This window comes from Delphinus delphis, chromosome 4 (assembly GCF_949987515.2).
Source record: "Delphinus delphis chromosome 4, mDelDel1.2, whole genome shotgun sequence".
NCBI lineage: Eukaryota > Metazoa > Chordata > Mammalia > Artiodactyla > Delphinidae > Delphinus > Delphinus delphis.
The window spans coordinates 120,223,565-120,237,439 of NC_082686.1; the positions used below are offsets into that span (position 1 = coordinate 120,223,565).

The window sequence follows — 13,875 nt, forward strand, 5'->3', positions numbered from 1 at the left end:
CGTTTCTACAAATCTATCCCAAAGAAACAGGAGCAAAATGTGGAAAGCTATTAATTTTAAAGTTATTAACTGTAACATCATTCATAATTGCAAAAGACAAAAAACCCAAATGTCCATTAACAGGCAACTGGTTGAATAAACTATGGAATACTCTGCAGCTATAAAAGAAAATGAGAAAACTCTTAATATGTTGCTATGGATTACTCTTCAAAATACTGTTAATTAAAGAAGAGCAAGGTGATGAACCATGTGTGCTGTAGTATATAGTCGAGCGTGTTCATGTTTGTTTGCTTAGAGTTAAAAATAGAAGCATACCAAATGTAAGGCCAGACACTATCAAACTCTTAGAGGAAAACATAGGCAGAACACTCTACGACATAAATCACAGCAGGATCCTTTTTGACCCACCTCCTAGAGAAATGGAAATAAAAACAAAAATAAACCAATGGGACCTAATGAAACTTCAAAGCTTTTGCACAGCAAAGGAAACCATAAACAAGACAAAAAGACAACCCTCAGAATGGGAGAAAATATTTGCAAACAAAGCAACTGACAAAGGATTAATCTCCAAAATATACAAGCAGCTCATGCAGCTCAATAACAAAAAAACAAACAACCCAATCTAAAATGGGCAGAAGACCTAAATAGATTTTTCTCCAAAGAAGATATACAGGTTTCCAATAAACACATGAAAAGATGCTCAACATCACCAATCATTAGAGAAATGAAAATCAAAACTACAACGAGGTATCACCTCACACCAGTCAGAATGGCCATCATCAAAAACTCTACAAACAATAAATACTGGAGAGGGTGTGGAGAAAAGGGAACCCTTTTGCACTATTGGTGGGAATGTCAATTGATACAGCTACTATGGAGAAGAGTATGGAGGTTCCTTAAAAAATTAAAAATAGGGCTTCCCTGGTGGCGCAGTGGTTGAGAGTCCGCCTGCCAATGCAGGGGACACGGGTTCGTGCCCTGGTCTAGGAAGATCCCACATGCCGTGGAGCGGCTGGGCCCGTGAGCCATGGCTGCTGAGCCTGCGCGTCCAGAGCCTGTGCTCCGCAAGGGGAGAGGCCACAACAGTGAGAGGCCCGCGAACCCCCGCAAAAAAAAAAAAAAAAAAATTAAAAATAGAACTACCATATGACCCAGCAATCCCACTGCTAGGCATATACCCTGAGAAAACCATAATTCAAAAAGAGACATGTACCACAATGTTCACGGCAGCACTATTTACAATAGCCAGGATGTTGAAGCAACCTAAGTATCTATCGACAGGTGAATGGATAAAGAAGATGTGGCACATATATACAATAGAATATTATTCAGCCATACAAAGAAGCGAAATTGAGTTATTTGTAGTGAGGTGGATGGACCTAGAGTCTGTCATACAGAGTGAAGTAAATCAGAAAGAGAAAAACAAATACCGTATGCTAACACATATATATGGAATCTAAAAAAAAAAGTGGTTCTGATGAACCTAGGGGCAGAACAGGAATAAAGATGCAGACGTAGAGAATGGACTTGAGGACATGGGGAGAGGAAGGATAAGCTGGGGTGAGGTGAGAGAGTGGCATGGACATATATACACTACCAAATGTAAAATAGATAGCTAGTGGGAAGCAGCCGCATAGCACAGGGTGGTCAGCTTGGTGCTTTGTGACCACCTAGAGGGGTGGGATAGGGAGGGTGGGAGTCAGACGCAAGAGGGAAGGGGTATGGGGATATATGTATACGTATAGCTGATTAACTTTGTTATACAGCAGAAACTAACACAACATTGTAAAGCAATTTTACTCTAATAAAGATGTTAAAAAAATAAAAATAGAAGCGTAAACTAAAAACCAACCAAAATGGTTGAAAAATTAGGATAGAGAGGACAGGTCTAGAAGTTAGATTTCTCTTCTTTTGTCCTATGGTTTTCATTTTGGAATTCTGTAGATATTTAATCTAAGTTTAAAACAACAATTAAAAGCAAAATGAAACAAATGAACATTATTGTATAGTTGACTTGTGGCTTACCCACACAGAGGATTATTTCAAGAGCTCTTAAAACAGAGTAATTTTTAACTGTTCATCCTAGTGGCATATACACAAAGGTTAAAAAGAACCACAATGTAATCTAAGCAGTTTTCAATAATCATATTTTTAGTAATAATATGTGCACTGTAAATTTGAAAATATACATTTAAAGGAAGTAAGAAATTATATTAATGTAATAGAAAGAAGAAAAGTAGGCAGAAGAAAAATTTAAATGCAAAATAAATTCAAGGCAGTTAAGTAAAATTTCTATAATCCTAAATTGGAAGTAACAATATTAATATGAATTTGTGATATTATTTCTCCTTCAAAACAAATAAAAATATGTAGAAACAATGACCAATACAATAGTAATGAAAACACCCAGTGTCCACATTTTGTTCTCTAAATAAATTTCCCGCTTAGAAAGAACCAAGTCTTCTTAGAGAAATGTCTGGTTCTAAGTCAGGGTACAGGAAACATACAAAATAAGGTTGGAACATCTAGTCCTGCTCCAAAACAAGAAATCTACGAGAGACTATTGGGTTTGTGGCGAAAGGATATAGGAGAAACTTGAAGAGGCTCCCAGTTGTCAAAGATGGAATATTTTGTTCAAAAAGTATAATTGCAATAGTAGATTGAAACATATCAACTATGTTTAAATCCATGTGTTGATATGATACTTTAAAAAAGCCCCAAACCACCTCCCTGATCATATGTGGGAGATGATAAACAACTCATTATTTTGAAAATTAGAACATTAGTAAGTAAACAAAAAGAATAAATAATTTATCCTGATTTTTTATTCAAATAATTATCACAGGGTACTCAAAAAGTTGATCTGGAAAACTGCTTCTTTCAGGAGAGTACCAGCTAATACATGCAAAATGCAGGACAGAATTAGCATACCACTAGTTTGTAACCCCTAACAAATTCTAGACTAAGCATAACCATCAACAGGTACTAAAGCCATTAGCTAAAATGGGGAAGTCTAACATTAAGAGCTTCTCAAACTTTACTGTGCATATAAACCACTTGAGGATATTAAATTCTAGAACCTGATTCAGTAGTTCTGGAGTTGAGCCTGAGATTCTGCATTTAAAACAAGCTACCGCATGGTGCCAATACTGCTGGTCAGAGGGCCATTCTAAGAAAGAGAAGAGCAGCCCCTAGTATCCGGGAGCTGGCCTGGTACTATCAGCTGGGTTTTGTTGTTCTCTTGTTGAATGTAAACAATTTCACAGAAAACATCAGACAGGTTTACTCTGTGACCATGATGGATCAGGACAAAAACAAGCCTACTGTGTAATCACATCTAAACACAAAAAATGAACACTCTCCAAACCACAACATCCCTATCTTGGCTATTATAAGTGGCACGGCTTCTTTACAAATTGTAGCCTTAGGCTCTATTCAGTCTTTCCTCCTGCCGGATAAGACTTACTAAAATGCCCAATCACTCATGCTTTCTGACAGCATCTAATCCAGAGCCCCAGCCCCAATTCCTTAAGCCTTCCCTAAAATCACCAAGCATAAGCCCAAGTCCTATAACAAGTCCTTTCTAACACTCTCTGAGATGTCCCATGGTTCCTCTGGTGAGCATTCTCTTCATTACAACATGTAATAAACACATCTTGTTCAACTACAGGTGTGTTCTGGTGGTCTTTGCCGGAGTAGCAATTCAGTAGTGTGATGGATCAGGCTGACAGGTGAGTCACTAAACAGTATGTGCTTCCTGATGTGATGCTATAGAGATTCATAGCAAGCAAGTAATCTCTCTCTTTTTTTTTTTTTTTTTTTTTTTTTTTTTTGCGGTACACGGGCCTCTCACTGTTGTGGCCTCTCCCGTTGCGGAGCACAGGCTCCGGACGCGCAGGCTCAGCGGCCATGGCTCACGGGTCCAGCCGCTCCGCGGCATGTGGGATCTTCCCGGACCGGGGCACGAACCCTCGTCCCCTGCATCGGCAGGCAGACTCTCAACCACTGCGCCACCAGGGAAGCCCCAAGCAAGTAATCTTGCCAAAAAAGATGAACGCTGATCTGATTGAACCTCTAGATTTAACCATCAGTTTACAAGAAATACAGAAGCTAGAGGAACATTTTAAGCAACCATATTTAATTCAACCATGAGACAATTTGCCTTTTTTTCCAACAAATAAGTGACAAGAAAAATAGAAGATGGAAGGGGAACATATAGATTAAAAGAAACTCAATAGTCGTATCCACCAATTGTAATGTGTAGCCCTTATTTGGGTCCTAATTTGTACAAACTACTACACAAACTAATAATGATAATGACAAAAAGACAATTGGGGCTATTTGAACAGAGGCTAGCTCTCTGATAATATTAAAAAAGATTATAAATATTTTTAGGTTTCATTATGACAATGGTCATTTTTCAAAACATTTACAAATAAAATGATATGCTGTCTAGGATTTGCTTTAACATAATTCAGTCATAGTGAGAAGGAGTATAGAAGGGTATACATAAAAACATTGGCCATATTTGATAATCATCATAATTTGCTAATTTTAAGGGTATATGACAATTCTTTTTATTATTCTCCATATGTTTAATATGTTTAAAACGTTACATAGTAAACAATTTTAAAAATTATTTTTTACCATTTAATTCAATTGAGCTTTTTTTTTTTTTTGCAGTACGTGGGCCTCTCACTGTTGTGGCCTCTCCCATTGCGGAGCACCAGGCTCCGGACGCACAGGCTCAGTGGCCATGGCTTACGGACCCAGCCGCTCTGTGCCATGTGGGATCTTCCCGGACCTGGGCACAAACCCGTGTCTCCTGCATTGGCAGGCGGACTCTCAACCACTGCACCACCAGGGAAGCCCCAATAGAGCATTTTTGAAAGAAGAAAGTTAAATAGAGAGAAATTAAGGACCACAGCTCAAAATGGCTACATATTCTACAGAAATAAACAGTAATGAATTTTAAAGAGTCTTTCCCATTACTGAAATTGATTTCAGAACTATTTTTTGAGAGGTGTTAGAATATTCACCTGTTTCTTTTCTTTTTTTTTTGTAATCACTAACAGATATGTCAACTGCAAGTGAAAAGGAATAAGGAATATTATTATGTAGACTCGGGTGATGGTCATTAGAGAAAACTTCAATTTAAATGTTTGACTCTTAGAAAGAAGGCAACATATCATTTGGGCAATTACCTGGATCTGTAGCAGACATCAGTGAACCAAAAAACAAACAGTCAGTGAAATGAAAGTCTCCATTTTTCAGCTGGTCAGCATATACCATGGCCTTCACAAAGCCATACATAATTAACCTGTTGAAGAGAAAAATATGATCTTCAAACATCAACATAGCTGACATTCTAATGGGCTTCCTGAATAAGCATGAGGCACAAATTACCACTATTCTGCCTATTTGTAGCCATGCTAGTTCTCAGTACACCGTACCAAATATCACAGTTTATTCACCTGGCAAAAGGTAAAAGAACATTTTATAGTGTACTTCAGTGAAAACAAATCTCAAGGATATAAAAAATTACCTGTGAAATATGGCATAGCAAATCATACCCACAAATATAGTGGCTGGGTTGACATCTGTAAATGGATTGCTTTTCAGTTTTACTGTTTTGTCTGCTAGGGTGTCTGAAAAGGGTTCAAGTTTCAAGTCTGTCACTGTGATGAGAAGGATACTGGCCACTCACAGGGCACTCAGTCAACCAGTTACTTTACAATAGATGAGTCTCTACTACTGGTGGTGTCAGGACACTTCCACACCAGGTAGAGAATCACTGTTAGGCTTAGAGCGCCTGTAACTTCAACACATAGTTGAAAGTGAATCTTGAAATGGTTACATTTTGATCTTGCAAAGAAAGCCATTCTTTTCATGAGATTATGTTTACCAAACCCATGGAATGCAAATTATCTGTTTTGGTCATCATTTGCCACCCTATAGGTTTTAAATTGTATTTAATGAACTGATTTTTCTAAATCCTAGTGGAGGAAACACAAAAATTGGTGAACTGGACCACGGTAGAATCACTGAAAGTGACTGTAAGAGTCCTTAGAAACCACTGACTCTCAGACCAATAGACTGCTGCTTAGATATTCACACGTATTTAAATTAGTTTCTTGAAAAATGTTCTAGGGTTGTGAGCATGACTAAAAAGACTAGAAATCAGATATTCGAAATTTTAATGACAATGAGAATGCGGATATTTCAAATTCTCTTATGAAAAATTTCTCTATGAGAGAATATTTCAGACACACCTGCATTTAAATCCAGTTTCTACCACTTACTAGTTATGTGATTTTAGGGCATTACTAAAACCTTCTGAGGTAGGGAAAAGAATTATGGTTAGTCTACAGAGCTGTTTTAAGGATTATCTGAGGTAATATAAATTTGGGTTTTGACACATAGTAAATTCTCAATGAGATTATGACTGCTAATAGTAATTATCAAAATAGGTAATATTCACTTTCTATATCTATTTCTTCACATGTTTTAACTCATTTCATCCACACATTGATCCTACAAGGTAGGTACTATTTGCATTTTACAGATGAGAAAACTGAACACTGTGTGATCAAGTAACTTGCTCGAGGTGACACAGCTATTAAATTGTGGAACCCAGACTTGAACTGAGAAATTTGACTCCAGATCCCGGGCTTTTAATTCCTACATCATATTGCCTACATGAACAGTTCCATATTGTACATTATATGTTATCTCATACAGTATACTCTTAACTAGTCCATAAGGTGGTTGTTCTATATAGGACAAAGGTGCAGCAACGGAGTATCCCCAAGAACTTGGAGATACTACTACCCATGAGCTGAACTATTAAGACAACCACATGGGTTCGAGCAGAGACCCAATATTGCTGTGAAGTGTGTGGATTCTAGCAGGGGAGGCTGAAGCGTAACTAGGCTGCAAGTGTTAACGTATCTGAGAAAGCCTGTGTCATGCGACATAGCAATTGTTTCTGGGAAGAGGCCTCAATCATGGCAGCTCACCTACACTTATCTTGGGGAGGGCATTCTGCTGGTTACCAGGGTATGCAGCCTCTGGACAGGTTAAGAGTAGAGTCATTCAGCCTTGTTTATTCAATAGATATTTATTACTGAACCCCTACTATTGTCAGGCTCTGTGCTAGGTGTTTAGAATACATCAGTGAACAAGACAAAGATCCCTGTCCTTATGGAGCATGTCGTTTATAGCAAGGCAGATGGCAATAAATATAATCATAGATTTTAATTATATATGTTATCCGCATCACCCTCTGAATTAGAATTTGCAGGTCTGATGAACACTGAGACTTTCTGGACAGTCACAACATTACCAGGGAAATGCTCTCCGAGAGTCATCCCTTTAGCCCCACCTGGTGTTAACCTGACTTCACCACAGTTCTTTCCCATTTGAGCTACACTTCCAATATGGGGCATGGATAGGCTCTGGAATCAGTATCAACTTTATGACCTATGACTATATTTCTGAATTCTATACCCATTAGTTAATTTTACAAGTTAGGAATCTGAGCCTCAGAATTAAAATGACTTGCCCCATATTCCCCTACAGAACCCATTAGATTGGGTAAGATAAAAAAAATATATGCATGCATATATATTACCCAGGCTTGGGGAGATTACTTGGAAACTAGAAGCCTCATATACTATTGATGAAAATAAAATTAAAGTCTTTATAAAAGCCAATTTGACAATTTATTTTTAAAGTATTAAATTTTTTATATTCTGTAGCTTATTAAATGATTTTCTATGAATTTTTGCCAAGAAATTAATCTGAATACACACCAGAAGTTATTTAGTTTATTTCAGATTATTACTATTCATGAGTGAAAAATTCAAAGCAATCTAAATGTCCAGTGAATAAATTACACATATAACGAACTAATATGCAGCTATTAATACTATATACAAGAGTGTATATTAGGCATAGAAAAGTAAATTGATAAAGCAAATTATAAAGTGGTAATATATAATAATTTCTAATTTTATAAAAATTGAATATATTTAAGCACACATATAAACAGAAAAAGGTCAGAAGCATATAGTCTGGGATGTTAATAGTGGTTATAAAGTGACATGTGACTATTTTCTTTTTTCCTATTCTGCATTTTCAGTTCTTTCTAAATAACAGTCATAATAAAAAAATAACAATGTACATTAGTGAGTGCTATTATGTGACATGACATTCATTATGTCATTTAATCTTCATAATACTTGAGTTAGGTACTATAATTATTCCTTTTTACAAAGGTGAAAATCAGGATTCAGAGAGGGTAAATAAGTTGCCTAAGGTCACAGAAGTTAGCTTATGACAGAGCTGGATTTGAACCCAGGCAGTTGGATGTCAAAACCTGCATACACAACCACCATTCTATAGAGATTCGGAATTGTTGTGAAATCAAGAGAAACACATGTGCATGTACACACACACACACACATGCACACACATATACACATACCCCTATACACACAGTTTGTTTTTTTAAAAAAAGAAAGTAAATGATTTGTTTACTCCAAGTCAACCCCTGGACACAAAATAACTATAATTCCAATATCTTCCTTGAGATAATACCTTAAAAAGCAAGAAAAACAGAAAAAGCCCAGTGTAGTATGAGCTCAGTATGATCATTTTGTTATTATTACCAATAACAATGGGCATTGTCACTGATAATTATAATGTCAATAATTAGTGTGTATCTATTATGTGACAGGCACTTTTTTTAAATAACTAGCTATTGTTATTGTTGCTACATTATTGTAACTAACTAATTATAACTGTATTAACTGGGAGGATAAATAAATGAACCCATTAGCAACCACCACATTCCCACAGGGTGGTATGTTCCATCAGCACTTCACAGAAACTATTTCAGATGGCTCAGGATACAGGAAAGATGTGGTCTGATGGGGAGAGGGAAGCCAGTGAATTCCAGTGCACGCAATGCTGTGAAGATGGTGGACCCAAGTGAGATGTCCTTCTGGGGTCAGCCTGTGCTTAGGGACAGCCCAGGTCACAGGGATGGGCAGAAGCAGAACTGCCATATAAAAAGCAAAATTGCTGATAACATTGATTTCAACAAATATCCACTTAGTGCTATTCTTTAAAAAGCAGAGTGCTTATGCTACAGAGGATACAAAGGTGCAAATCCATGACCCGCCTTCAAAGAGTAGAGTTTCACAGGATGGCAGTCATGTCACTTATAGAAGGCATTGGGTAAAAGAGAATTTGAAGAAATGTCCTACACAATGCTCCACATACTCACTTTATTGAGTGTTTGTGACACACGTACTGATTTTAAATTTCATGAGCTTGTTTCACACTATTAAAGTTCCACACCTAAAGGCATGTTGCAAAAATGTTTCAAAACAAAAAGTTCCAGAAGGCTCAATTGCTTGGATGATTTTTAAGTATGCCATCTTAGTCTCTCTCAGTATTTTTTAAAAAGAATACATCTTCTTTTTTAAAAATAGTCTTGATCAAGCTATGAATAGATCTACTGGAAAAAGCAGTTTTTTTGAATTGCTAGAGATACGCAAGGGGAATTGCTGTCAGTTTGGAAACAGCTGTGTGGACCAGGCCTGTTAACTGTCAGAAGAGCCACATTCCTGCCTGTGAAAGCTTGTGAAACAGACCATTACATGGACCTCACTCTGCAGTGGGAAAGCCCAGCACCAACAGGCTCTGATAGCAAAACAAAGATTATAATCTGCACCTAAATTTCTGATTTCTATACTCAAACATTTCCTCTGGATAAGCATCTTTATTTATTTGTTCACATTTTACGGATAGTTTCAATCTCACAGTTTCTTTTTTTTTCTGGGGCATGCATTCAAGAGCAATACCCCACTAGAGAAGTCATAAATTCTTTTATTTTTGGCGGTACGCAGGCCTCTCACTGCTGCGGCCCCTCCCGTCGCAGAGCACAGGCTCTGGACGCGCAGGCCCAGCGGCCATGGCTCATGTGCCCAGCCGCTCCCCGGCATGCGGGATCCTCCCGGACTGGGGCACGAACCCGCGTCCCCTGCATCGGCAGGCGGACTCCCAACCACTGCACCACCAGGGAAGCCCCATAAATTCTTTTTCTTTACAGCTTTACTGAGATACAATTCACATATAACATTGTGTCAGTTTAAGTTATACAATATGATGATTTGATGTATGTATGTATTGCAAAATAATTACCACAATAAGGTTAGTTAGCATATCCATCACCCCACAGTTATCATACTTTTGTATGTGGCGAGAACTTTTAAGACCTACTCTCTTAGCAACTTTCAAATATACAAGATAGCATTATTAACGATAGTCACCATGATATACATTACATCCCCAGTCATCTTATAACTGGAAGTTTGCACCCTTTGACCATCTTCACTCACTTCTCCCACCTCCCCCTTGCCCCCTGCCCCTGGCAGCCACCTATCTGCTCTCTGTTTCCATGAGAGAACTCATAATTTATTAATGTTGGGGTGGATGGAATTGGGAAGGTCTCCTAGCCAAATTCATTCACTCATGCATTCATTAATTTGCTCATTAACTCATTCATTCAACAAATAAGTATCAACAGACATAATTCCTCCGCTCAGGGAGCTTATATTTTATTGGGGGAGCCAGATGTTTACTAGCTAATTTATAATTTATTATTTTAACAGTATTGTGGTTAAGTCCTATGGAGAGAAGTACAGATTGCACATGTCCACACTTCTATTAGCTGGGAACAATAAAGGGGGACTTTATTTTATAGGAAAGATTACACGTTCAACTTGAGAAATGTTGAGATTGAGAAGCTGGTGAGCCTGTTGGGTATTCAGAGTTGGGTGTGAACGAAAATGTGAAGAGAACATAAAGTGGACGAGGGCCCACGATTGATGCCTGGGAACTCCAGCATTTGAAGATGAGGTAGGGATGATGAGGAAAAGAGGATACAAAGAATCGGTCAACAGAGACATGAGTGGAAATCTGGTAGAGTGTCACAAGAGTCAAGAGAAGAGTGTTTCCAGAAGGAGGGTATGATACATAGGATTGAATATTGCCAAATGAGCCCATTCATTTAATGTCATTAGGAATGTGGGAGCTAAAGCGAGATTAGAATGGGTTGAAGAGCCCATGGAAAAAATGAGGAAATTGAGACAGGCAACATACCCATCCTTTTGGGAGGTCTGGCTATGAGGGAAATCAGGTCTGTCTCCAGAAGGGGGTTTAGGGTGAGACTTGAGTTGATCTTAAATATGTGGGGAAGAAGCTCACATCTCATGGGTGCTCACAAACAGGAGATACAAAATAAGAATTCTGCTTTGTCAAGAGTAGTGGCATGAGATGGTGAGTCTGATTTTAGGGGAAACGATATGGGCCTTAAAGGGTCTGTAGGATCATTTGCTCCTAGGTATCAAAGAAATGATTCTCCTCTTTTGTCACTGTTTTTCAGTTTGTGTGTGTGTGTGTGTGTGTGTATACACACACACACACACATGTTAATATATATATAAACTCATACATATATATGATAGTAAATTCTCTCTCTATATATATATTTATATATATAGTATTTAATATCATAAAAGCCTTTACTAAGGCTTATGAGAAATGCAAAGATAAGTCAGGCATGATTTCCATCCTCAGGAGGGAGAGACAAGTCACCTACAAAAGCAGAATACGTGATAGAAAGTGTTACGTGTCCTAGGTGAGTTGCAGATCAAATGCACTGAGTTCGCAGAGGAGAAGCAGCTCTCTTGGGGACTCAGGAAAGGCTTTGAGAGGAAGGTGGCATATTTGATGAATCTGAAATATACACTCAAATAAGGAGACTGCCAGCAATATCCTATCTATATGTGAGATGCCCAAACTACTGATTTTCTTCCCCTAGAATGCAAAACTGTTCCTACTGAAGGTGGTTTCTTCTTGGATCAATAAAAATACAATGGCCAAAAAATGAAATCTCTCCTTTAGCAATCCAGGAAACCACATGCCATCTGCCACCCACTGCAGAGATGGCGGGGAAAGGCTTGTCCTGACTGAACTGTGACTCTATTTATGGCCTTTATCTCAGCACCCAGAGTGGGCTGCTCGGCCCCAAGAAGCCCACGAAGCCTGTGGGTCCTGCTGTAGCTGAGTCAGGTACTAAGATTTCATACACTAGATGACCCCTTGGCCCATTCTAGTTTTCCCACCGGTCCCAAGACTTTGTTCCTTCTGTTTTAGTGAAAGCTGAGGAGAGGAGGGTGAAGGAATCAACTGGGTGGCTTGTGGGCATGTTAAAAGAAAATAGGGGATCGGGTGAAGCCCCACTCAGCTTTGTTATGGTGACAAGTGAGCTCCTGTCCAGTTCCTCTATCAGATTATCTTGTACCAGCAACTAGGAAGAGTGCAGACTGCCTGCCCTTAATCCTCTTTCCTCTGAAAGGGGTAGAGGGAGAGAGGATTAGAGGAAGGGAGAGGTTGTATCCAACTTTTCTGTCCCTAAGTGGAAAGAGGAGGCTGGTTAGGGAAGGGGGTGGGGGTAGGAGGAAGAGGAGAGATGAGGGGAGGGTTCACTGTCAGGGGCATAAATGCGTGTGTCAGGGCTGGGAAATTCTATGCCGGAACATTTGACCGATCAAAAACTTTGTTTGCGAAAGCCGTCAACAAGACAACTGTACCCCCATGGCTTCTACTCTCCTACTTTCTTCTTGGCTGCCAACCCCATGGAACTTTAATTCTTTTCAAGGTGCTGAACTGTCATTGGGTAGGTGGCTCTCTGGCCCTGAAATTTTAAGGAATAAAAGTGTTAGGAATAAAAATGGGGGAAGGAGGAAGGCAATGAACATATGAACATTTGAGTTCCTACTCTGTAGAGCTCCCATGTGAGTGCATTTTCTATATTTTTTAAATCTTCACACACACACACACACACACACACACACACACACACACACCACACACACACCAGTTGGGCAGCCATCAGGAATCTTATATTACAGACAAGGAAATCCAGCTAAGGATAGAAATGAGATTTAAATGTATGTTCCTTTCTACTTTTTAGTATAGGACACTGTGTAGAAAATTTAAGATATCTTTGCCTTGGCTTCCCAAATTTTAAAAGTCAATTACTATATTCTTTGTTTCTGAAAGAATGTTTTTAGCATGATACATAATGGGACCAGCTTTTTAAGTGTTAGGAATGCCTTGAAGACCTTGCTTTTCGGCATCAAATTTGGCTGTAAGAGGGTTTGGAAAGCACCATGCCTTCCATGATTTTCCCTTTAAGTCAGTTCTATATCAGGCTTCCTATGGGCCTAGAAGAAAACATGGTCACCATGTCTTTTCAAGAATGGAAAGGGTGCAGAGAGGAGGTTGTGATGAAATACACTGTTTTTTAACCATGGCTGGGGTCTGAGGCTTTGCGACCTTGGGATCCTTGGAACAAAGTTAAGTGAGTCCATTTTTCCACATACTCTACTGCTCACTTGCCTGTCAACTTGTCACTTTCTTGGACCTCCCCAGAGGCCCTATAGCAACCTACATAGTTGCCTGCAGGGAAACAAGCTTCCCTCCTGTTAAGTGCTTCATAGTTCTTGGAGGAAATGTGGTATAAATCCCAAGCATGAATTTGGAATGAGCAGAAGTCACAATGCTGAAATGCAGTAAGATGTTGAGATTTACTGAAAGGTGAACTAGACACAGGTGAGAACTTGACCAGGCATCCTAATTGTGTGTCTACTCAGATCCACTTTCTGGGAGTATGCTGGCTCATCCAGGGGTGAAATAGGATTGCTTTTGAGAAGACTGAGAGGAACAATGAAGGCAGTGTGGGAGTCAGTCACACTCACTAAAAGCATCAGGTACCCTAAATGACAACCTCCCTTGCAG

General features: G+C 38.9%; 1 protein-coding gene across 3 annotated transcripts in view; it reads right to left on the bottom strand.

Annotated features, from left to right (window-relative positions):
- The window catches only part of SLC9A9 (solute carrier family 9 member A9), a 630,944-nt gene that overhangs the window by 378,583 nt on the left and 238,486 nt on the right, over nucleotides 1-13,875 (bottom strand). For all 3 annotated transcript variants that reach the window (XM_060011384.1, XM_060011385.1, XM_060011383.1), the window contains one exon: nucleotides 5,205-5,320. In XM_060011384.1, coding sequence (XP_059867367.1) covers nucleotides 5,205-5,320 — 116 coding nt within the window. The remainder of the gene's footprint in view (nucleotides 1-5,204; nucleotides 5,321-13,875) is intronic.